At 42.6% G+C, this 24,674-nt stretch overlaps 1 protein-coding gene across 3 annotated transcripts in view; it reads left to right on the top strand.

Annotated features, from left to right (window-relative positions):
• Positions 1-22,287, top strand: part of IGF2BP3 (insulin-like growth factor 2 mRNA binding protein 3) — a 143,535-nt gene extending 121,248 nt beyond the window's left edge. For 2 of the 3 annotated variants that reach the window (XM_010839053.1, XM_010839051.1), the window contains 9 exons: positions 1,266-1,400; positions 2,669-2,791; positions 4,933-5,068; positions 6,633-6,758; positions 14,391-14,510; positions 18,020-18,094; positions 20,748-20,879; positions 21,570-21,683; positions 21,972-22,287. In XM_010839053.1, coding sequence (XP_010837355.1) covers positions 1,266-1,400; positions 2,669-2,791; positions 4,933-5,068; positions 6,633-6,758; positions 14,391-14,510; positions 18,020-18,094; positions 20,748-20,879; positions 21,570-21,683; positions 21,972-22,070 — 1,060 coding nt within the window. In that variant the 3' untranslated portion in view covers positions 22,071-22,287. The remainder of the gene's footprint in view (positions 1-1,265; positions 1,401-2,668; positions 2,792-4,932; positions 5,069-6,632; positions 6,759-14,390; positions 14,511-18,019; positions 18,095-20,747; positions 20,880-21,569; positions 21,684-21,971) is intronic. The other variant, XM_010839052.1, reaches the window with a different exon arrangement.
• The last annotated feature ends 2,387 nt before the right edge of the window (positions 22,288-24,674 follow it).

The raw sequence follows: 24,674 nt of genomic DNA, 5'->3' as shown, positions 1-24,674 counted from the left end.
TCTTTATAAGACTTGTTCCTTGTATCTACTAACACATGTAACTTTAAAAGGGAATTCATATCATGGTGTGTAGTGTGTTGTTTTTTCACATAAGATCAAGGACCTTTTGCTTTGTTGGCATCTGTAATGTTACCACATTTATGAACAGCTGTGTGATACGGATATGTTATTTAACCGTTTCTTCCTGATTGGTATTTCCAAGATAGTTCAGTTTTCCTTCTATTACAACCAGCGCAGCGGTGCACGTGCTCGCACCAGTGGCTTCCCCCCATGGTGATGTTTTCCCCAGCAGACATCTGTCGGTGTTTGGAGACAGTTTCGGTTGTCACACCTAGATGGGGGCGGGGGTGCTACTGGTGTCTACGGGGCAGAAGCCAGAGATGTTCAACATCCTGCAACGCACAGACTGGCTTCCACACCAAAGAACTAGTCTGACCCCAAATGCCGATACTGCCGGAGGGTGAGAAACACCACTCTTAGCCCACGTGTGAGACTGCATCTGTAGGAGATATTACAAGAAGTAGAATTCTTGGGTCAAAAGATCATAAGCAGTCCAGCAGATTGTTGTGTACTCTGCACCACGCCAGAGATGTGCATGTCCCGGATATCCATCCTCTTGCCAGTACTGAATTGCATCTGTGCAGGTCTGGCAGAGAACGGCACCTTGTCATAAGGACCAGTGAGATTGAAGATCATGGCGTGTTTAGCGGCCATTTGCCTTTTTTGGTAAAGAACCGCCGCCCTCTCTTTGGGTTCCACTCCTGTCCCTGTTTGTTGTGGACTTTGCCCTGATCGGGAAGGCAGCATGGAGAAAGAACCCGGCAAGAGGAGACCGGGGAGTGAAATCCCACTGTGACGGGCGGTGGCCACGCTGCGTCAGTGGAGTCAGTAACCCCCGACTTGCAGGGTTCCAGCTCCAGTCCACTTGGCTTGTGTTCCAGGCTCCCTTGTTTTTTGAGTGGAAGAAAGCCTTTTGTTTGAACCCAGACACTTGGGTGTGAGATGTTTGACCTGTGGCACTTAAAATTAAGTACATGCAGCTAGGGCAGAATAAGGAGATGCCCCTGCATGAGCAGAGAGAGGGGAATATTCTTGGAATTAACATTGGCCTCATCCATGATGACAGCTTATCAAGACTTGCTTTTGAGGAAAGTGAGTCACCCACTCTGCCCAGAAGTGCTGTGACTTTATAGGTGGTGATGACAGAGTGTTGTGAATACATGCTTACAGCTCTTGTTTCCCTCTCCCCTTGTGCCCACCCTAAGAATTGATGTCCATCGGAAGGAGAATGCAGGTGCCGCTGAGAAGTCAATTACTATCCTCTCTACCCCTGAGGGCACCTCTGCAGCTTGTAAATCTATTCTGGAGATTATGCATAAAGAAGCTCAAGATATAAAATTGTGAGTAAGGAGGATTAACTGGTGGGGAGGTTGATATTTATGCGGTCTTATTTTGGGGATTCTTTGACATAATTTTCGGGAATTGCCAGCAGACAAAGGGAAACGCTGTCCCGAAGAGCGACAGAGGGTTGGCACTGCTGTTTTGGTGGTTATAGAGCGTAAGTCTTTTAAACGCTTCGTTTTCATTCATGTTTGGCTATGTTGCGAGTGGTGTTAATGTGAAAGGTCCAGCTGTAAAAAGAAGGCAATTGGGGTCATAGGAAGCTCACCTACGGTCCAAGAAGCATCCCTGGGATTTACCCAAAGCAGGGACCCCAAACCCTCACTCCTGTACTTGGAGCTCGTTGGAGCTCGGCCTGCGTCTGCCAGCCGGGAGCAGGGAGAACGGAGCTGGGAAGTCCCCAGTCTTGTGTCGTGGGAAACTGGATGTTGATTTAGGTGTTTCCAGTTGAAGCTCTAAATCTCTTGTTCGTGGGAGCCTTGAGCAGAGGCTGGTTCTCTGCTGCCTGAGGCATCTAGCACAGGGGTGTGCTGAAGGGAGGGTCCAGAGGAGGACGCTGATCCTGGCCTGGGGGCCTAACGACCGGCATTTAATTGGAGGGACCTTTGAAGTACATTACATATATTTTAATTAGAAGGTGTTATATGTTGCTTTGTTATAAGATTAAAATTCCTTTTTAGAATAGAGAAAAGTGAAGGAAAAGCCCACCACTTAGATGACCCCAATGACATGTTGACACAGTGCTATGTCCCTGACTTGGAAAGTCAGAAAGATGCAAAGTGAAAGCCCCCTCTCCTACTCTTAGACTCTTCCCTCCAAAGTGTAGCCCTGTTGAGTTTCTTCTGTCTCCCTCTATAAATCATGCGTTTTGTCTCCAGGTGGGTATTTAAACATTATTCTAAAACTGTCCTGTTTCGTGATGTACGTGGTATTCTGGTATTGGGGGTTTCAGAATATGAGTTTGAGTAAGGTGTTTTTAAAGAGCTAACTAGAATCCATTATTGGAAGACATTCCCTGAGATGAATAAAAGAAGACTTTTAAAAATTAACTCTTATCCAAATACTTGCCAGTGTTTTTTCGTCCCCCTCTCTTCATGCTTTGCTAGAATGTGGGCTAATGGTCAGCAAGCTTTACGTGTACCTGGCAGAATGCTTCCCCTACGGAAGGCAGGAAGTCAATGTTTAATGAATGAATATTGTCCTTTTACCCTAGAATAGGTATACTTACTCTGATTTGATGGCCTTTTTATTTTATTTTTCTTTACAGCACAGAAGAGATTCCTTTGAAGATTTTAGCCCATAATAATTTTGTAGGACGTCTCATTGGTAAGGAAGGACGGAATCTTAAAAAAATTGAGCAGGACACTGACACTAAAATCACAATATCTCCGTAAGTGCCCCCTTGCTTTCTTTTGAATTAGAAAACTTTCAAAAATGCCATTTCCGAGCCATAGGTTATGTATTAAGCGGATTACAACTCTTGGAGCTGGCCTGTCCCACCCTGCTTATACTTCAGTTCTCAAACCCATTCTGTCCTGCCTGCTGTCTGTCTGTCATCCACGGTGAAAGCGTCCTCTGTTCCCACTACAAAGGCAGGACACGCTAATACCCAACATGTGTATTTCCTCACTGAAGTCTTACTGGGGTTTTCTGGCATCTGCTCTGAAAGCCGGAATGTATAACCCTGCGTATTATCCATCACTGTATAACAGATTACCCCAACATTGGCCACTAAAGACAAGGGCAAACATTTCTTGCTCACCTGGTTTCTGTGGAGCAGGCATTCAGGAGCACAGCATGACTGGGTAGTCCTGCTTTGGGGGTCTCTTGATGTTGCTGCCAAGCTGATGGCTGCTCTTAGAATGTGGCCTCAGCTCAGCACCTCCACAGGGCTGTGTGGGGGCATCTTCAAGTCACAGCAGCTCTCTTCCCTCACAGTGAAAAACCCAAGAGACAGCAAGATGGAAGCAGCTGTGTCTTTTGTAACATAGTCTCAGAAGTCACTCTCTTGACCATTTTTTCTATGGTTGTTGACGCAAGTCAGCTTCAGTCAGTGTGGGAGGTCGGTCACTGGGGAGTGGGGATCTTGGAGGCTGGTTCCCATGCGTACAGTCCATGAATGCTCTGAAATTACATGGAAAGGCCTTTCTCTTCTGAGGGTGACTTACTTCCTTCAGGGCACCCTAAAAAGTTGAGGGGGAGAGAGACTGACGAACTAATGAAGAATAGTAGAGAAAGACTGGGGCAGTATGTTCATGGAGCAGGGAGTTTTCGTAGAAGTGGGGGTGGAACAGAAGGGGGAGAGTCCCGGTTGGTGAGAAAGGAAAAACTGCAGAACAGTAAAAAGAACAAGTGATCCTACCCTGTCTTGAATTTTATGCTCAGAAAGGGGAAGGTTTTAAGAGGAGAAAAAATACATCATAAAGGCTATTCTGGAAGCAGCTCTTTTAAAAGCTGTAATAGAAAATGCTTTTCAGGGGAGAGTGGGTTGAGCCTGAAGAGGAGACATAACTTGTTTACGGGGTCTGAGACGAAGCATCTTCATTGTGTAGATGTTTATATTTTAACAAGTATGGGAAGAAGTGAACGAATAACATCCCATTCATCTGGCTCATGTTTAGCTTGAGACACTTTGCTAGTAGTGAAAATGAGAGTTTTAACCCTACGAATATGAAAGGAAACTGTCCCAATATTCTATATCCTTTCCATCCGTTGCCTGAGTCTTGTTTCCATGGTAAGTACCTCCCGTGGGTTTCCCTTCAAGGCTGTTGAATGGCTGAGACTTAGATGGTCCCAGTGTCATCTGAGCGGATTTTGACGCTTCTGCAGGAGCTGAAACAGCAGGGAGTTTCTGAATATTGCTGTTACATCTTAGCTTTTTAGTTGTCTAAATGATCATCAAGGGACTATGTTTTAAATTCAGTCAAAATGGATTGAAATGTATTATTTCCTCAAGCCTATGTCAATCTAAATTCTAAAATTAGCAACAAAAATAAGCTTAGACATATGAATTCTAGGTGCCATTCTGGAATATTTTCTTGCTTATCCCTTGCTTGGTGACCCAAAAAATGCAGTTGCACGACAAGGCCAATTACACCCCAAATTGGTCAGTGCAGACTAGAAATGCACTTATTAAAGGTTATATTCATCTGGTTCTTGGGTTCCACTAAAACTATAGGTTCCTCTGGATCATTTTCTTTACATTTCACTGTTCAGTTGTGAAAAAAGCTCACCATAAGTGGTCAAGAAGTATAATTTGTTTAAAACATGGACTTAATTGAACTGCATACACCCAGAGATACTTATTGAGAAGGTGGGAGGGGCAGTATTTTCTATTCTCCTGCAGCTTTACAATTCTTGTATTCACAACTTTTGGGGCTTACTCATTTTTCATGATGTCTAACCACCTACTTTTACACATTGCCAGCCTCCACAGTTGGGTTTGAATTGCCATCTGTGGTTGAACTATTATTAACTGTCTCCCTCCTATAATTTCCGGTCTTTTTCTTGCCTCTCTGTTTCAATCTGCAGATTGCAGGAGCTGACACTGTACAATCCGGAGCGCACCATTACGGTGAAAGGCAACGTGGAAACATGTGCCAAAGCTGAGGAAGAGATAATGAAGAAAATCAGGGAGTCTTACGAAAACGATATTGCTTCTATGAATGTTAGTTTTCTTATGAAGGAAATGTCTTTGTTTTGATGAACAGTTCAAAGATGTTTTCAGTTGCCTTAACATTGGTTTCTTTAAAGGCGTCATTGTTAGATGTGGTTTCTGATGGACTTTGAGCACCAGGGTGAGTGCCCTGGAATAGTTGGGCAGACACAGACTTGGACCTCAGGCTTGGCCATCTGTTGTGATTTTAGCCAACTTTGCGCCTTAGCTTCCTTACTTGTGAGGTAAGGCTAATGCCTCCCTAAAAAAGGCTAATCTCTCCCATACAGTGTGAATTTGAGGGAGATTGTAGTATTATAGGAATGTGGGCTTTAGAGTGTGTGAACTGGTTTGAATCTTAGCTCAACCATTTATTAGCTGTAGCTTTATTCTCCTAGATGACATACTTGGTCTCTCGGAGCACCAGTTTCCTCATCTGTAACATGGGGCTACTGCCTACATTGCATGCTTATTAGGATTATAATAGATACAGTGCATATATAAAAAACTACTGTTATGAAGATAAATTTAAAACCTAGTTACTTGTAAACCTTGATAAAAGAATTTCAAATGACAAAACAATTTGTGTAGCACAGGTAAGGTAATTAAAGTGCATTGCTGCCGTGTCATAATGGATGGAATGGTATGGAAAATGTAGCATTTCAAAAGTCCATCTTGAATTTTCAAGTAAATGATTGAAAAAAGAAAAGTTCCTGTTGGGCCTGCCATCTGAAACATTACACCTGAAAGAAGGGAAAGTGTAAAAATGGTACTGCCGTTGTGAGAAGTGCCTTAAATGCTAATCATTTTACCCCCACATGACTGCCTCCCTACCTTCACATGATCACTGCTCATCCAGATGTGTCAGGGTCACTTGGGAGTAAATCCAAACCCACACAGGCCTTGTAAAAACAGGCTTGAGGATGCTCAAGTCTGAACTCTGCAGTCTCCACCTTATTTTCTCAGCCCTTGGCAAATGAAACCAAAACCAAATCCCATTTCTGGCTCCTGGATCTGTTCCAAAGATAGGTTTATCTGAAGGGACAGGAGGATGGAACCTGATTCCCAAAGGGCTTGGTTTTGTTTTAGGTCTATAGACTCAGGACCACCAAATTTTTTTCATGGAGTAAAGATCTCTTAATATCTGTTATCTGTTCTGCTTTTTAATGAACATATCTTGTTTGCTTGCTTCTTCAATTCAGGTAGGATACTCAGTCTCTTTACTGTGTGCCCAGAGCGTACAGATAACATGTATGTCTAAGCACTGAGAGCTCCTCGTAAAGGCAAGGAAGGCTGTGTTCCCTGCTTGGAGAAACCTAGTGTGCCTTCAGATCAAAGAGGAGGCAGACAGCACATGGAGTTGAAAATAGCAAGAATTATGTGCAGACATAACCTGTAACCCAAAGAATAATCACATGGAACATCTGCTTTGTTTTAAAATTTAACTCACAAAATGATTTTTTTCTTTACTTGACAAGAGGTCACAATCTGGATATTATCACATATAAATGCTCACTTGTACTTGATCTTGTAATTGTAAAATGAAGGGACTTTTTTTTTTTTTTAACCATTGCAGCTGCAAGCACATCTAATTCCTGGATTAAATCTGAATGCCTTGGGTCTGTTCCCACCCACATCTGGGATGCCACCTCCCACCTCAGGGCCCCCATCAGCTATAACTCCTCCTTACCCACAGTTTGAGGTAAGACAGTGTGCTCTGCCTTTCCTTATGGTTGGGGGTGTGGCGTCAAGGGACACGGTCAGACTCTGTTGCCCTCAAGTGGTGTGAATTAAATGCTAATTGGGGGAAATCTTAAGGTGAAGCCTGACCCCTGTGGGACCACTCGTCAGCTTGGATCTGGCTTTCCGGCTCTTGTCACTGGGACCTCCTTCTCTTTGTAGACGTACATGAGTTATTTCCTTTGACTTTTCTTGGGTGGCAGGGTTGTCAACATGTGTTTTCAGATATCAAAAGAAAAATCTGAGACTCTGGGGAAGGGGAAAGGTTTCTTATTTTTAAATGTAAAGGAGAGGATTTTGAATAGGCTTCCTTCATCCTGAACATTTTCCATTCTCCGTGCTGTACTTTATTAAGTGGTGAGCTCAGATCGTCTTGCCCACAAATCTGCTGTGTATGTGTGTTTGTGTGCAGACATTAAACAGCTTTTATTTGTTTTGTGAACAGGTGTGTCCTTAGGAAATAATTGTGTTAAGAAATTGTAATTTTTTATTTGCTTTTTAAGAGTAGCATTTTCCCTGAGGTTAGAAATAGGAGGCCAGTGATAGCATGAAAATAAGCACAGCCTAGCAGACACTGTATACAAGAATTTTTTTGGAAAGAAGTTCTCAGTTCAGTTGCATTATCAATAATAATTTAAGACAATCATGTGAAATAAAATTAACATTCTAGGATCTTCCTTCTTGAATTCGCTTTTCTATCTCTTTCTTCCTATTTGACTTTCTTATGATATAAAGTTGTGAGTGGTACCTGCTACACCAAACTGAGGGAGGTGTTCAGGGAAAAGGTGGGGGCTCTGTTCTGTTAGTGCTTGGAGCACTTGTAGAATAAAAAGCCACTGGATTCTGCAAAGAACACGGGTTATGAGACTGATCATATTTTATCCCTGTAAGAATGTGAATTTCCTTTGCCTGTCCTTGAAGCCACCCAGCTGTTGGGTGTGCTTATTAGCTTTTGCTCTGGCCTTGTAGTGTGTGTCTTTTTGCCATTGCTGTTGGCGACATTTGCATCTTCCCCTGCTGCTCACCTGCCACTTCAAACCTCTTTGGGCCTAGAAACCATGTAACAAAGCTCCTTAATCTAAATATAGGTATCAGAATTTCATATCATGTGTGAATAGACTTGATTCTAAAGTTTTGTGGGGCTTCCCAGGTTAAACTAGTGGTAAAGAACCCACTTGCCAAAGCAAAAGATTTTAAAAAACACGAGTTTGATCCCTGCGTCAGGAAGGTCCCATGGAGGAGGGCAACCCACCCCAGTATTCTTGCCTGGGAAATCCCATGGACAGAGGAGTCTGGCGTGGTGTCCCACAGGGTTGGACACAACAGAAAACTTAGCACGCACACCCACAAAGCTTTGTACCACAGCTAAAAGTGATGTGAAGTGGCTAATGTGTTTGTAACTTGGTGCTAAAGGGGATGGGTGGAAAGAAAGCGAGCCCTGGAGGGAGGCCCTGGGCCCCACCATCTCTCTCACTGTAGGTCAGTCTCCTCTTTGCTCTAGGCTTCTTTGCTCATTCACACAGTGAAGAAACTGAGCTAGGTGAATGATCTCTAAGAACTCTTCTTTCCAGCAGTTTTAATTTTTACAGAATTTGAAATTGTTTCTTACAAATTGAAGGTTTGCAGCAATCTGCATTGAGCAAATGTATTAGTAACCATGTTTCCAATAGCATTATTTTTAATCAGGTATGTACAGTTTGACATAATGCTGTTGTATACTTAATAGGCAACAGTGTAGTAGAAACTTACATGCACAGGGAAACAAAAAAATGTGTGCGAATTCACTTTATTCTGATACTCCATCTAATGCAGTGGTCTGACACTGAATCTGCAGCGTCTCTGGGGTATGCCTGTATTTAAAAACTGGGTTAGAGAATTAAAGGTCGGTAGGTGCTTGTTCTTGGCACTTGACAACACTCCTGCATTACTGTTCTGTAGACATTCTCACCGAGAAGTCAGGTTACTCACAAAGATAGTCTCTTTATCCTCAATGCCTGTAGGTTAGTAGCAGATCTCTGTGTTTACTTCATACATTGCCTGGCAAGGAGTAGGTATTGATGACTAAATCGTTCAAAGACTATTTTTATGCGCTTCTTCCTCTTTTAGAATTGTTTCATTTTTTCTGCTCATGTTTTCTCACTTCTGCTTTGTAACATGAAGTAGAATTTGATGCATCTCGTCTTTGGATAAATTCCTTGTCTCTGTTCTGTTCCAAAACTTTGCCCGTCCCTCCCCCTAAAACGTACTCTTCTTCCTGAACCTGCCAGGTTGGTGTTTCCAATAGAGCCAAAGAGTTGGTTCTTCCAGCAGACAAAAAGTCTCTAGTTCCTGCCTAGCAGCTGGCTCATGCAGTACTTAATTGGCAGACTTCGAGTTTATAAATGACAAGAAATGCTCCTTTCAGAGATGCTCAAACAGTAGGGAAGAGGCAGTTGGCAGCTAGTGAGCAGAGGAGGAGCTGGAATTGGCATCACACACAACAGCACCCATAGCTGGATGGTTTGGCAGCTTGCGCTGGGGTTGGCAGAAGTTAGCTCAAGAGCTGTTGTCTCCATCATTTTGATAGTGCCTTTGGAGTCTTCCCAAGCCTCTAGAACAACAGTGTAATCTTAAAATTGCTAACTTTCTGCTTATGGAAGAGACAAGAAAGGTGAACACTTTCTTGGGTCTTACCTACTTTGAAGTGGTCTTTAAGAAGCAAAACTATAATTTGAAAGGGACTGTTAGATCAAATGACTTGCATGGAGTCTTAGACCTCCTCTTTAGGATGTCTTATGGTGGGTGTGACTCATATGCTAGTAAACAATCTCAAAGTAAATAACTCATTGCATATATTATCTCTAAGAGGTCTTGTACTTAGTATATGGAGAAACTTTCTTTGCCTTTTTAAAAAAAGACTTAAATATGCTGTTCAGGTCATGAAGTTGAGTAAACTCAATTCCAGTTCCAGGCCAAAATCCAGTAAAACGCAACAAACAAAACAAAAAACCCCCAGGAGTATGTATCTTACAAGCCAAAGGGAGATGCTGGCATCCTTCCAGGTTCCTGGAGGCTGGTCTTGTTGGCTGGCATGCTTGTCTCCGTGCCTTTGTGATGTTAGATTCTGTTCCCCACAAAGTAAATACACTTAACTTTACTGTTTGCTCATTCTTGTATCTCCTCATGATAGATGATTAGAAATTACTCATTGGCAGACTTCACCAGTTAAGCAAACTTTCAGTTGAGCAGCTTTGTTCTTCTGTTATTTCAAGCTATAGCACAGAGGCTGCCAAGAACTCCAGAGGAAGTGCTGCCAATAGGCATCTGGCAGAAATCCACTGGGAAGCGGCTTGTGGCCTGAGTATCATTCACCTCTGAGGGTTTAGGAAGAAGGGTTCAGGGTAATGCAGGTGAACATTAACTTCCATGTGAAGAATGTGGAACATGAAAAGGTAAAGCTGATGAATCTTCTCAAAACCACTTCAGTCTTAAATTCACAGGTGAAAGAGACTTGTCATAACCCATTGTTATGGCTTCTGAACTTTATAAGTAAAAACTATTTGCTTATTTGGGTGTCCTAACCTGAAAGCTCGGAGAAGGCAATGGCACCCCACTCCAGTACTCTTGCCTGGAAAATCCCATGGACGGAGGAGCCTGGTAGGCTGCAGTCCATGGGGTCGCTAAGAGTCGAACACGACTGAGCGACTTCACTTTCACTTTTCACTTTCATGCATCGGAGAAGGAAATGGCAACCCACTCCAGTGTTCTTGCCTGGAGAATCCCAGGGACGGGGGAGCCTGATGCCTGCCGTCTGTGGGGTTGCACAGAGTAGGACACGACTGAAGCAACTTAGCAGCAGCAGCAACCTGAAAGCTGAGCGCTGAAGAATTGATGCTTTTGAACTGTGGTGTTGGAGAAGACTCTTGAGAGTCCCTTGGACTTCGAGGAGATCCAACCAGTCCATCCTAAAGGAGATCAGTCCTGGGTGTTCATTGGAAGGACTGATGCTGAAGCTGAAACTCCAATACTTTGGTCATCTCATGCGAAGAGTTGACTCACTGGAAAAGACCCTGATGCTGGGAGGGATTGGGGGCAGGAGGAGAAGCTGACGACAGAGAATGAGGTGGCTGGATGGCATCACCGACTCGATACACATGAGTTTGGGTGGACTCCGGGAGTTGGTGATGGACAGGGAGGCCTGGCGTGCTGCGATTCATGGGTTCACAAAGAGTCAGACACGACTGAGCAACTGAACTGAACCTGAAAGCATGGCTTACCATGCAGAGTCCCATATAAGACTGGGCTGGTTTAATGACTGTCCGGTAGACAGGACGTTTATGTGAGGTGCCTTATACTCCTCGAGGAAATTCTGCTTGGGAGGTAATTTATGGTCAGGGATGTGCTTGTTGGATTTGGAACTGGACAGAGGGATCTGGGGAGCATGCAGAAAAGTCTTCATCAGGCTGCAGATGTCTGATGAATCACTTTCTCATTAAGGTGCCATTGTCAAGAGCACAAACCACAGTCCCTGAGTCTGGGGCACTGCCTCCTGGCATGCTTCCTTCACTTCCTGCTAACCTGCCTTGTAGATTTCTGTTACTTCTGCTTTCATCCCAGCGTGGAACATTTTTGTCTGCATAGCAATGCTTTCTTCATGACTTTGCCCTTCTTTCTGCTTGGTCCTTTCAGTCCTTGTCTCTTCACCGCCGTTCCTTTCCCACAGCTTCTCAACTTAATCTATGTATTCATTCATCATCGCCTACCTCATTCCCACCTCCCCAAAGTCAGTGAAACAAAAGCACCTGTAGCCTCTCACCCATCACTGTATGGAAGGATGATTGCTTTGTTCAGCTTTTGAGATGACAGTAGTTATGCCTGTGGGTTTTTCTCGTAGCTGTGGTGGTCAGTGTGTTTCTTCTAGGCTGAGATGCTCAGGCTGTACTCTGAGGTTTGGGGACTTTTGGTCTGATGGTCCTGGTACTTCAGGCTGCTAAGAACATTCAGAAGTTACGCTCTGGGGTCAGTCCCAGGAAAACTAGTTTTTACTAAACAAATAGCTTTTCTCTTAAAGATATGATAAATCATGCTATTAATTTTTTTCTTAGTTTTAATTAATTGCTAAGAAGCATAGAGCCACATTTGTAGAACAGCAGCATTTCTGATTCTCTTTTCTGTTCCCTGCTCTTATTTCTTCACTTCCTTTGTCTTTCTAAATCTTCTTTATTTTGTAAGCAGTATAAAGTATTCCTGGAACATGGCCCAGAAAGCAAATAATTACAATAGTCATGGCAAAATACAATGGGGCAGATTTTGGCAAGTTACATGATAGATTTAGTCTGATCCTTAGGAAAGTCTTAAAAAAAAAAACAAAGGTCTTTATTACTGCCAGACCCCTGACTCCTCACTACCCCCCTTAAAAAAAGTGTACTCAGAAGAACATTACATGGATGTTCTTAGCGAGACAAAATAGATCCTATCTTTACTTTAGAAGAGCTTCCCTTGTGGCTCAGCTGGTAAAGAATCTGCCTGCAATGTGGGAGGCCTGGGTTTGATCCCTGGGTTGGGAAGATAACCTGGAGAAGGGAAAGGCTACCCACTCCAGTATTCTGGCCTAGAGAATTCCATGAACATCCATGGGGTCGCAAAAAAGTCAGACACGACTGAGCAACTTTCACTTTACTTTAGAAAATTGGTTAATATAAGGACCGGAATGACAAAATAAATTGATATTAACATGGAGCCCAGTTTATAGGCAATGTCATCATTAATTCAGTTCTATCCAGTTACTAAGAAAGGCCTTAAATTGTCCCTATGGAATAAATGAGTTGTGTGCTGTCTTCAGCTGTGTCTGACTCTTTGCAACCCCGTGGACCGTAGCCCACTGGGCTCCTCTGTCTATGGAATTTTCCCAGCAAGAATTCTGGAATGGGTTGCCACTTCCTTCTCCAAGGGATCTTCCTGACCCAGGGATCGAACCCATGCCTTTTGCATCTCCTGCACCGACAGGTGGGTTTTTTACCCCTGCGCCATCTGGGAAGTCCCTGGAATGGACAGTTTATGGTAACTGCATAACGCCCTGGCAGCCTGTGACGTATGGTGCTTCCCAGAAAGAGGCATTGTTCCTATGACTCGGAAATACTGAAGGGTGGACTAATTTTATTTTTTGTTCTTCCCTGATGAATAGCAGTAAAAGTTGGTTTGGCCAGGCTGTTCAGGACAGGCCTCTTCCAGAGATCTCTACAGGCAAGAGTTCAGTGGAAGGCAAAACCTCTTCTGGTTTGTGTGTTCTAAGAATGCTTACCGAGCCCCCGGGGAGACTTCATTAGGCTGACAGCTGTATGAAGACCTGCAGTGTTACAGCATCCTGGGAAGCATAGGAAATACCAAGTTGTGAAGAATATAGTGTGCGCACATCTATTTATACTGACGCTGAAGAAACAGAAGTGTCGGGATCAGAGAAAAGTACAATGGCTTTTGTCAAGAATACTTTCTAGAGTTGAATTTTAGGTTAACTTGGATAGGAACTGAAGGGGCACATGGTGCAGGGGTGGTTAACAGAAAAAGGAAGAGGCTTAGAAGAGCGGAGTTCCGATTTTTCTGTGTAGGAAACAAGACATCGGGTCTAGAATCACACGCTGCTTTAATTTTCTGTACGTGGGAAAGGCATGTTTTAAACCAAAATGACTTCCCTCTGTCTTTTACACATTTATTGACTGTAAGATAATTAGTGTGAGAGTTTAGAAATATAAACTTTAAACGTTCATGCTGCAATCCAGCATTTTTATTACATAAAATCTTAGAAGTATTTGTACATGGGCACAAGATTTATGTTGAAAGACCTGACTCTAGTGTTAGACTAATTAATGAGAAACTGGAAACCGTACTTTCTTGAAGTGTTCCCAAAAAAGTCCTCAGATACAACAATATAACTGTCAGGGAAAGATACAGGAATTGGGTTTTTTGGGGATCAACTTTTCTGTGATGTGCTTATTTTATTCTCATAATCCTTAAAAGTTTCAGTTGAAAGTGTCTTACAGATGCTTCAGATGGATGTATGCAGATGAGACAACAAAGCTGTTGATTTCTTTTCCTTGGTCCAGTAGAGCATCTTTCCTTTGTGACTCAACTAAACTTTTTTTTGGGGGGGTGGTGAATTTTTTAATTGAGGTATAACTGACATACATTTTCAGGCGATTCAATATCTGTATATACTACAAAGAAAGAAACAGAAGACTTAGCATGCTCTCTGTCCCCACACAGGACTTACGGGGAGAAAAGGAAGTGGTTATTGACACTAGCAACCTTCGTGTGCTAAGAGTGCTCATGTCATTTGCTGGACCAACATTAAGTGCCACAAAAGTTGTTGTAATTCTGTAACTCAACATTCTAAGCTTTAAGGAAATTATACACGGAAAAGTGGTATTATTATAAATACTAATGCTTTCAGGATGAATATGAGAACTTCCCAACCTGTTAGGTAGAGTCATATCAACTTACTGTGGTGATTTTTCCTAAACTATGCTAATATTCCTAACAGTACAAGAATGCCCCCGTCCCTATGCCCACACCACAGCCTCATCTGTGTCCACTGAGCATGGATGTCCTGTCTTTCCAGCAACAATCGGAAACGGAGACGGTCCATCTCTTCATCCCAGCACTGTCTGTAGGCGCCATCATTGGCAAGCAAGGACAGCACATCAAACAGCTGTCTCGCTTTGCAGGAGCGTCTATTAAGGTACTGTCCTGCCACCTGCGGCTCTCCTCTGCTTTAAGGACAGCACGCCACAGAGATGTGAGTCTGTCTGTCACTTTCTGTGAACTGAATGTAGCAGTCTATACTGGGGTTACATAGGGTGTGGTAGGAAACTCCGTGTAACAACACTAGCTTAAACAAGGTAAGCTAAATTCTCTCTCCAGAAAAAGCAGTCTGGAGGTAGAGAGCCCAGCACTGGAGTGGGTCCTGCTCCGCCATGCCCCCGGACATACTTCTTCTAGCTCATCCCCGGGGGCGGCCTTAGTCCCTTACTCCCTCCCAGATGACGCTACTGCGTGTCCTAACAATCAAGGCTGTAGTCCATTTGTTTTAAGGAATACACAAACTGACAAAGCCTTGATATAGTCATAGCTTTCGTCAGGAAAACATCAGTGTACTGGAGGTTTTGTTTCGGTTATGTCTTATAAATATTCGAATATAGTACCAAAAAATCCACATTGCACTCAAGTGTTTATAATATCTTTATTTATAACTGGGAAATGGGGAGGAAGTCAACTAGGAAATGCATGAACTGTGGCTTATCTGTATAATAAAGATTCAGTTCAGTCGCTCAGTCAGGTCTGACTCCTTGTGACCCCTTGAACCGCAGCATGCCAGGCCTCCCCGTCCATCACCAACTCCTGGAGTCCACCCAAACCCATGTCCAAAATAAAGATTACTTAGCGCTGAAAAGGAGGGAGCTGTTGATAAAGACCATACATATTATGCTAAGAGAAAGAAGACTCAAAAGGCTATATACTGTATGATCCCACTTATGAAAGTTCTGGAAAAAACAGAACTATGGAAATGGAGGAGAAAAATCAGCGGTTGCGAGGAACTGGAGGAAGGGTTGGAGACAAAGAGCCAGCAGGAGGGAATGTTGAGAGCGCTAGGCTGCTGACTGAGGTGCGCTTACAGCTGTGCATTTGCCACCACGTGAGCTGCAGTGTGCACACACACAGTTAATGAGAAAGCAGAATACACAGGACAGCCCTCATACGCTGTCTTGCAGCAAAAGATTAACAAAATATGTGAACAGAAAATGCAGCCAAAATAAACAGGTAAAGGAAAAGACATGGTAAAAAGACCAAGTGGTGAACTAACTTTACTATCCTGTTAGTTTCCTGATTAATGAATTAAATTAAAACATGCTCATGCACAAAAAAGAACCTACCAGATACTTTGTTTTTGGAAAAATTCCAGCAAATGTTTTATGAACAAGAATTGGGTATTTAGACACCGGGCTCTTTTTCTTTGTCTTTCTTGGAGTTTTGATGATAAGGGTAAAATGTTTTTCTTTCCAAAAAGTCTGAAACGTGCATAATGTGAAAGGTGCATTAGCACTCTAACACTTGGCTAGATTTCCATAATGTAAGTTCCCATGTAGGGACTTTAATGTGTACCTGTATGTCTGGTATCACCAAACCGTAGTTATTTGTTAACTTACTGGACGTTAAGATTGTTCCAAATTTCTCCTGCACAGTGATGGATTAAGTTCTTTTTATCATATTGTCATATACAACCTTATTCTTTCACATGAGTTTACACAAATGGATCTGGTGAGTCTCAGGGCATGTGCTTTCTTTTCAGCTTCTCAGACATTAGAGCAATTTGTACTCCTAACCTCAGTTTTAAACTCAGTATTAAAACTCAACATTCAGAAAACTAAGCTCATGGCATCTGGTCCTATCACTTCATGGCAAATAGAAGGGGAAACAGTGATAGACTTTATTTTGGGGGGCTCCAGAATCACTGCAGATGGTGACTGCAGCCATGAAGTTGGCTCCTTGCTCCTTGGAAGAAAAGCTATGACCAACCTAGACAGCATATTGAAAAGCAGAGACATTACTTTGCCAGCAAAGGTCCATCAAGGCTATGCTCTTTCCAGTAGTCGTGTATGGATGTGAGAGTTGGACTATAAAGAACGCTGAGCACCAAAGAACCGTGGTGTTGGAGAAAACTCTTCAGAGTCCCTTCGACTGCAATGAGATCCAACCAGTCCATCCTATAGGAAATCAGTCCTGAATGTTCATTGGAAGGACTGATGCTTGAAGCTGAAGCTCTGATACTTTGGCCACCAGATGCAAAGAACTCACTCATTGGAAAAGACCCTGATGCTGGGAAAGATTGAAGGTGGGAGGAGAGGATGACAGAGGATGAGATGGCTGGATGGCATCACCAACTCAGTGGACATGAGTTTGAGTAAACTCCGGGGGTTGGTGATGGACAGGGAGGCTTGGCATGCTGCAGTCACAAAGAGTTGGACACGATGAACAACTGAACTGAACCTCAGTATATGAGTGCTCTCCCCTCCAGTCCTCTACCACCAGTACTGACAAAGACAAAAGTTCTTTTTAAAAAAGAAAGCCAGGGACATCCCCCAGTGGTTAAGATTCCGTGCTGTCACTGCAGGGGGATGCAGGTTAGATCACTGCTCAGGGAGCTGAGATCCTGCAGGCTGGGTGGCCCAGTGAGGGCTACGGGGGAGGGAAATCAGAATGATACCTTCTTTCTAGGGGTTTTCTGTGAATAATTCTGAGTGTGGCCTACAGTAATTATTGGCTTTTTTTTTTACAGATTCAAAATTAGTGCCCAAAGTAGGAATAGTATCATTTTGGGCCTAAGTAACAGAAATGTTAGCTTTATTTTCAGGGAGTGAGAAAGCATGACTCTGGTAAAAGAAAAAGCCTGGTCTTGATTTGTAGCTGGTAGGACAGGGTGTACTAGGCTGTCAGCCATTGCTGGTGATCACACTGAGTGGCGAGTGCGGCAGCTTTTATTGTAGTTTTTGCTTCCTACTCCCATTATTTACTATAGGGAGTTGCTTCTTGCACAGCAAATGTCTAGCAAAAAATTTGTCTTCAAACAATTCCTACCTGCCAACTGTCTAAATCCTTGCTTACTGAGGGAACACTGGATTTTTCTCCCTTCAGCAGTCTCTGCAGCATATCCCTGGCCTGGCCTTTTGTGTGATTTCATATGCTCTGCCAAAATAGAAGAGTCTGAGTTCACTCTTCTGTCAGATTAACATTTACTCTACGTGTTACTCCAGTGAGTGTACTTTGGGGGGACGTACGTACCATGTATCTATACGTATGTGTACATACCACATTGTAGATTTGTGACCCGAGCAGTTTCTTGCACTTGTGGGAAGCCCAGGGTGTGATGCTGCGTGTGGGACCAAGGACCACACGTCGAGCACCCGCTGGTGCAGCGAGGAGCAACATGACGGTGGAGCCAGACGTGGCTCTTCCCCCAGTTCCACTGGCCTGTGTCGTCATGGCCAGGTGACGACTGCTGTAGCCTTTGGTCTCCCTGTCGGTGAAGTGTAGACAGGAGCCATAACTAATGGACCTGCACTCATCACTGCCTCCCTGTAACTTTCTTCCAGAAGGCTTATTTTCTGCATTTCAGTAAGTCATGTGCAGTTTGTGTAACATTTGTTATCAGTGGAACTGGAAGTGTTGTGACCTGTTTCTGGTCTGTTACAGATCGCTCCAGCTGAAGCACCAGACGCTAAAGTGAGGATGGTCATCATCACCGGGCCGCCGGAGGCTCAGTTCAAGGTACGTGCCCTGGAGCGTGTGCACAGATGACAGACGAATGCCTTCTTTTCAGAACCTCCATAACCTGGCTTCTCCCTTAAATAAATCCAGTACTCAGTAGAAGGAATCTCTCAGTGAAAATTGCTAAGACTGAGAACAGAGTAGAAAACATTCCCCACATTAATTACATTTTAAAAACACACCAAAACCTCGGTGTGAGAGTTGTGTAATGGCCGTTGGGTTTGCCTATCTCCCAGGGGAGAATCTGCTCAGTGCCTTGTTAGCAGAGGTGAAGGCGAGGTGATAAGAATGGTTTGGATGCTTTGTTACTCTCAAATCTTTCCTCCTGTCCCTAAGAAGCTTCGACCTTGACTTCAAATGTTCCTTTTTCCTCTTACCCTTGAGTTAACTTCGGTTAACACCCTGGTCCACAGTTTCTCGATTAGTCACTCTAATCTTCAGAATTCTAGAGGTAGAAAGGGCAGGGACTCTTGAGGCATCTGTCCTGGTATGAACCATGGGTCATTTTGGGGGGCTTGGGGCCAGAATGCCTCCCACTCTGTCCTGAGAGGTGGTGCAGTAGGGGGATGAAGACCAGAGCCTTTGCAGCCAGGCTGCTGGTTCAGGTACCAGCTCTGCCATTTACTAGTAATACGACCTTGGGCAAGTTACTTAACCTTTTCCTAGCTAGCTCCTCATAGTAAAATTGGGGTTAAAAACATCCACAAAGTTTAAACAAGGTTATATGGTTTAATAAATCAAGTAGTTAGAATAGTGCTGGACACACAGCAAACAGCATAAATGCCCTGGTGTGTTAAGCAGACCTGGGCTGAATCAGACTAAGACCACGCCAGAGCCCCAGATTCACACGTACATATGTACCTTTGAGTATATGATTCTCCCACAAAACTCAGTAGGGTGTCTGGTTTGTCACAGGTAAAAGCAGCTACTCAAATCAGTGTGATTTACCGGAAACCCCTGTCCTACTACTTAGCAGCTGTGTTAACAGGATAACTCTCTAAGCCTTAGTTCTCCTAGCCCTAAAACGTAGCTAAGTTATAAACCATCACTTTCTTTGACCTCTGTTTCCATGGGCCATTTTTCACTAAAAATCTGAATTTTTTTTTTCATTTCATTTACAGGGTACAGGAAACAAAAGGAGGTGCTTTGAGATGTAGGTACAGTTGGCTAGGCTCAGACTCAGGCAAGAAATTTACTTCTTCATACCAGCCTTGTGGTCCTAGCAGTTCAGATCAAAACTCAGAAATGCATCCTCCCCCAGATACTTACAGGACAAGTTACTTTAGCCTGAAATATTAAAAGATGAATACAAACGTCAGTTATGTTCTTACTGTTTTATAAATGGGTCTTGTAATTTTTATAATGCGTGTATGCTGGGAAACTTAGGTGGTTTCTCCATACGCTCTGTTGCCCATGTTGTGCGCTTGTCTTAAACGGGACATGTAAGAGAAGCTCTAGTGCTTCAGTATCAGTTATGTGATCAGTGATAATTACAAACTATTTTAGAGATCTAAGTATTAGAAACAGATCTAAATATTAGAAAATAAGCTCTTAAAATTATAAATACTGTTTTGGAGGACAATATATATCCTTTGGGAGAAGGCAATGGCACCCCACTCCAATACTGTTGCCTGGAAAATCCCATGGATGGAGGAGCCTGGTGGGCTGCAGTCCATGGGGTCGCTAAGAGTCGGACATGACTGAGTGACTTCACTTTCACTTTTCACTTTCATGCACTGGAGACTGAAATGGCAACCCAATCCAGTGTTCTTGCCTGGAGAATCCCAGGGACGGGGAGCCTGGTGGGCTGCCGTCTCTGGGGTCGCACAGAGTCGGACACGACTGAAGCGACTTAGCAGCAGCAGCAGCATATATCCTGTGTGTCCCTGGACTGTTAATAATTACACCTGTGGCCTGAGACTTTGAGGATGACTGAAATATAGGGTACTAAGATGAATTTTTTAAATGTCTGTAACCCCCTAAAATGAGCTTATCTCTGCACCGATGAAAACATGTTTTGTACCTGTGTTTTTGTTCTCCACTGTGGCAGCCTGTTGGATGAAACCAACTCTGGCTTCTTTTTCCTTTGGTGTATAGCAGAGCAAATTTGTGGCTATACATAAAAGAGATTTACTATGTATAATTTCTGGTTGTATGCAGCAATTGACAGGATCTGTTTGAGTGCATCAGTTGTATATGTTAACTTGATTTTGTAGCTTCCGTCAAAGTAGAAACCATCTGGCTAAGATGAAGAAATGTTTGACAGAAAATACTCCTTGCTGGCCCATTTAGACATGAGCTTGGCTTCTTGTGAGCCTTATGTGGGTGGCTCTGTAGTTCATTCAGTCTCTGTTACTCAAGAAAAATGCAGTTACTATCTTACTGCCAGCAGGAGAATTTTACCTTTCAAGACTGGAGAGCCAACCAACGGTCAGTCATTCAGCTGCCGCAGCTGTGATAATGTCAGCACTGTCGCCATCTTTCCTCGGGCTCCTGCCATCTCTTGGGCGGCAGGCCACCATCAGGCGCAGATGTATCCCTGCAGAGGGCTGCTCCCGTGGGGCCAGGCCATTAACTTTACCCACTGTAAAATCAGTCAACCTTTGGCCTTTCCTACCTGAATGACACTGATAGGCTATGTTCTCATCTGTAGGCTCAGGGAAGAATTTATGGAAAAATTAAAGAAGAAAATTTTGTTAGTCCTAAAGAAGAGGTGAAACTTGAAGCTCACATCAGAGTGCCGTCCTTTGCTGCTGGCAGAGTTATTGGAAAAGGAGGCAAAACGGCAAGTACTTCAGCAAAACCTGTGCAGTGGTATGACAGGGAAAGCATCGAAAGGTACTTAGGAGTTCCCCGTCCCTGAATTTGGGCTAACTTCTAACAGCAGGACACCTGGGCCGAGGTTTGGAGAAGACTGCCCTTTGTTCTCCCGAGGGTTGGCTGTCAGCCACTGGGGAAAGCAGCACCTCTCTCAGACCACTTTGTGCGAGAGGACTGTCTCTTGAGGGGCCTTTTGCATTTTTCTGTTGATAAACATCAGCTTTTTATTTCTGTTGTGCAAAAATACTAAATGACATGAAAACTTTAAAAAGTGTCATCTACCTTTATGACTTACACATGCTCTGTAACTGAAAACTCGTTTGCAGTTTCTCTTTAACATATGTAACTTCAGAATCGTAAACAGCTTTGAAAATGACTTGGAAGTGACTGCAAGTATGTTTTGGAATCAGATTTTTAGGGTTTAAATTAGGCTTTGTTATTGATGTATGTAACTGTAGGTAAGTCAGTTTCTTTGGGGATTAGTTTTAATTACCTTGAAATGGGACAATACTAATAACCAAATAGAATTATTGGTATATTAGATGAGATTTACAAAGACATATTTTGGTACAAGCGTTCAGGAAATGGTAATTTTTTAAAAAATAAAAAAACCCCAACAGTTCCACTTAACATGATTTCTGTTTATCTCCTTCAGGTGAATGAGCTCCAGAATTTGTCAAGTGCAGAAGTTGTTGTTCCCCGTGACCAGACTCCTGATGAGAATGACCAGGTGGTCGTCAAGATAACTGGTCACTTCTATGCTTGCCAGGCAAGTGGGCTCCCGTGTGTCAGGGCAGCTCTACAGCTGCCTCCACAAATGGAAGCCATTCTCCCATGGGTGTCTCCATGCCGTACAAATATTCAAGGCTGTGTTTGATGCTTAATACGTTAAATCCCCTTTTAGCAGGTGATTTTAGAGACTCTGCTAGCAAACTAATTAGTACGTGTCTTTAATCTTCAAATTTTAATTTGAAGTTAATTTTAAAAATGGAAGAGGTAAAATAACTTCCTGCAATAGTTGATCAGGTAGGTGTTTCAAGGTCCTCTCCTTTTGCAGGTTGCCCAGAGAAAAATTCAGGAAATTCTGACTCAGGTAAAGCAGCACCAACAGCAGAAAGCTCTGCAAAGTGGACCATCTCAGTCAAGGCGGAAGTGAAGGCTCAGGAAACAGCCCACCACAGAGGCAGACGCCAAACCAAAGACAGACTGCTTAACCAACAGCCGGGCGCTGACCCCTTACCCAGCATCACATGCACAAGTTTTTACCTAGCCAGTTGTTTCTGAGGACCAGGCAACTTTCGAACTCCTGTCTCTGTGAGAATGTATACTTTATGCTCTCTGAAATGTATGACACCCAGCTTTAAAAAAAAAAAGAAAAAAGAAAAAAATGAGGGGGGAGGGAGGGAAAGAGAAGAACTCTGCACTTCCCTTTTGTTGCATTTCTCAGTATAACAAATACCTAATTTTTAAAAACATTCATTTCCCCCATGATGCCAGAAATTGGCTTAAATGGTGCATTCATGACACTCATCAAGTAAAACGAGATTGCTCCTAAGTCCAATTGTTAAAATTGGATCAGAACAGAATTGTTACAAGTACTTAAACGTTAACCTATTAGCATAGAAAAACTGTTCTGAGTTTAACACTAACATAAATAACCTAAGGGAAGTGCTGAATGGTGTTGGCAGGGGTATTAAACGTGCATTTTTACTCAACTACCTCAGGTACTCAGTAATGCAATGAAAGCAAAATTGTTTTGTTTTTTTTTTCTGAAAATTTTATATACTTTATAAAGATAAGTCCAACTGTTTTTTAAAAAATAAATTTAATTAGCTAACAGGCGAATAACTGAAAAATTTTACTTCTGGCTGGTGACAGTAAAGCTGGAAAAATTTCACGTTTTTTGAGGCTTCTGACAGTTATTAGTTGGAAAATCCAATAAATGTTCAGTGATACGGAGCAGTGCCTATATTTGGAGAGCAGCAAATACCTTTTGTTTGTGGTAGGGAAGTTTATGATGGTACTAACAGAGCAAAGTGGTTGCAGGAGGTTTTGGAAAGACTAGTTTTAAATGGCTTCAGGAGACTTGTTTTTCTGTTTGGCTATGTGATTGAATGCATAAATGCTTTGTGCTTTTGACTATCACTACCTAAAGTAAGTGTATCTGTGGAGACTTGCAGCCCCCGTGAACTTAATCACTTGACTGGCAGGAAGAAAGCTTTAGCTTGCCTTACAGGATGCTTAGTTTGCCAATACACTTTGGACCAGTTGGTCTATGCTTGGAGCAGACCCCAAAAGAGTTGCTTTGTGAAGACCAGTGGGGCAGTCAGATGGTGTGACAGTGTTTAAAGGCAATAAAAAGGCTCCATCTCCATGTGCCAGGCACTGTCATGAGCCTCAAAGTAAGCTGTTTTGAAGATTTTAAGCAATGATAAATCAAGATAAATGAAAGGCCACCTAAAGTATCACATACAGTGCAGGAGGATTTCTGTATTCTCTGCACCAGTTATCTGAAAATAAATCAAAAGATAGAAAAAAGAAGAACTTTGGAAATATAATTTCAATGACTGTGATAATACATTTGACCTTTGCTACTGAATGCATTCACCCATTCCTTAACTTGATGGCAAAGCCTGGTATGTACAATTACATGGGTGTGAGTGGTCTCCGAGGCCACACTGCTCTCAGAATAGTGTTGCTTTTGTTCATTAAATAATCACAGTCATCATATAATACTGATCTGAAGGGCAGATATAACCCTTAAAGTATCATTTTGCTTCATTTGTATTTCAAGATGAATTTCTACACGGACTAGGTAAGTTTTTTCTGAAGATCACTGTATCAATTAAACATTTTGAAAATGACTTGAAATGTTTTTCTAAATGTTTTCAGAAAACCAGTTTATTTTGTAGTTTTAGCCAAAAAGTGCCCTTTTTGTCACTGAATTCATCAAGCGTTTGTTTTTTCTATACAATGAATTGCTTAAAAGAAGTAATGGACTGGCTTTCTGGTTGGATTTTGGGTATAATGGGCTTACAGCCAGAGCTCTTCCTCAGTATTTGATTTTTCAAGCTTTTTTTTTTAAAATACAGATAGGTGCTACATTTATATCTGCCTGTTTAAATTCTGTCATATTTCACTTCTAGCCTTCTAGTGTGGCAAATCATGTTTTACTTTCAATGAAGCATTGGTAATGGAGTATCTGGTAATACTAGGAAGTAATTCTGTAATTGAGTTTTGCACTCACCACATATGGATCATTCCTCATCTGTAATGTGCCCCAAATGCAGCTCCATTATCCAGATACCTTGATGCAAAATAAAGTACTTCATTATTAGGTGCAGCCTGGTGCGTAGTATGTTTTATTTTTGGCTTTTCAGATTACTGTGAATGTCCTGAATTTCATCAAAATATAAACTTAGTATTACTAAAAATCCATGTCAATCTCAAGGTAGGCACCAGTATCTACTACTGGCCTTACTGTGAACCTTGATATTAATACTGTTACATATGAACTGAGAGTGAAAAGGTAAGTTACAGGACCTGTGGGGTGGTTTTGTTTTCTGCTTTGGCTATACTATTCTATAGAATAAGATTTAAACTTAAGATTACGATCTGAACAGATAGTTCAAGTGAAAAACACAGGGGCCAATGCAAAACACAGGAGCCAGTGCAACTTGTAGGCAATCTGCCGGAGTCTCAGGAATAAAGACAATATATTTAATTTGAATATAATGATTCGTGGCATGAAAATGAGCTC

The sequence above is a fragment of the Bison bison genome, unplaced genomic scaffold, assembly GCF_000754665.1.
Source record: "Bison bison bison isolate TAMUID 2011002044 unplaced genomic scaffold, Bison_UMD1.0 scf7180017864109, whole genome shotgun sequence".
NCBI lineage: Eukaryota > Metazoa > Chordata > Mammalia > Artiodactyla > Bovidae > Bison > Bison bison.
The sequence above is the reverse complement of the archived record's forward strand: the minus strand, read 5'-3'. Positions and strand labels throughout refer to the sequence as shown.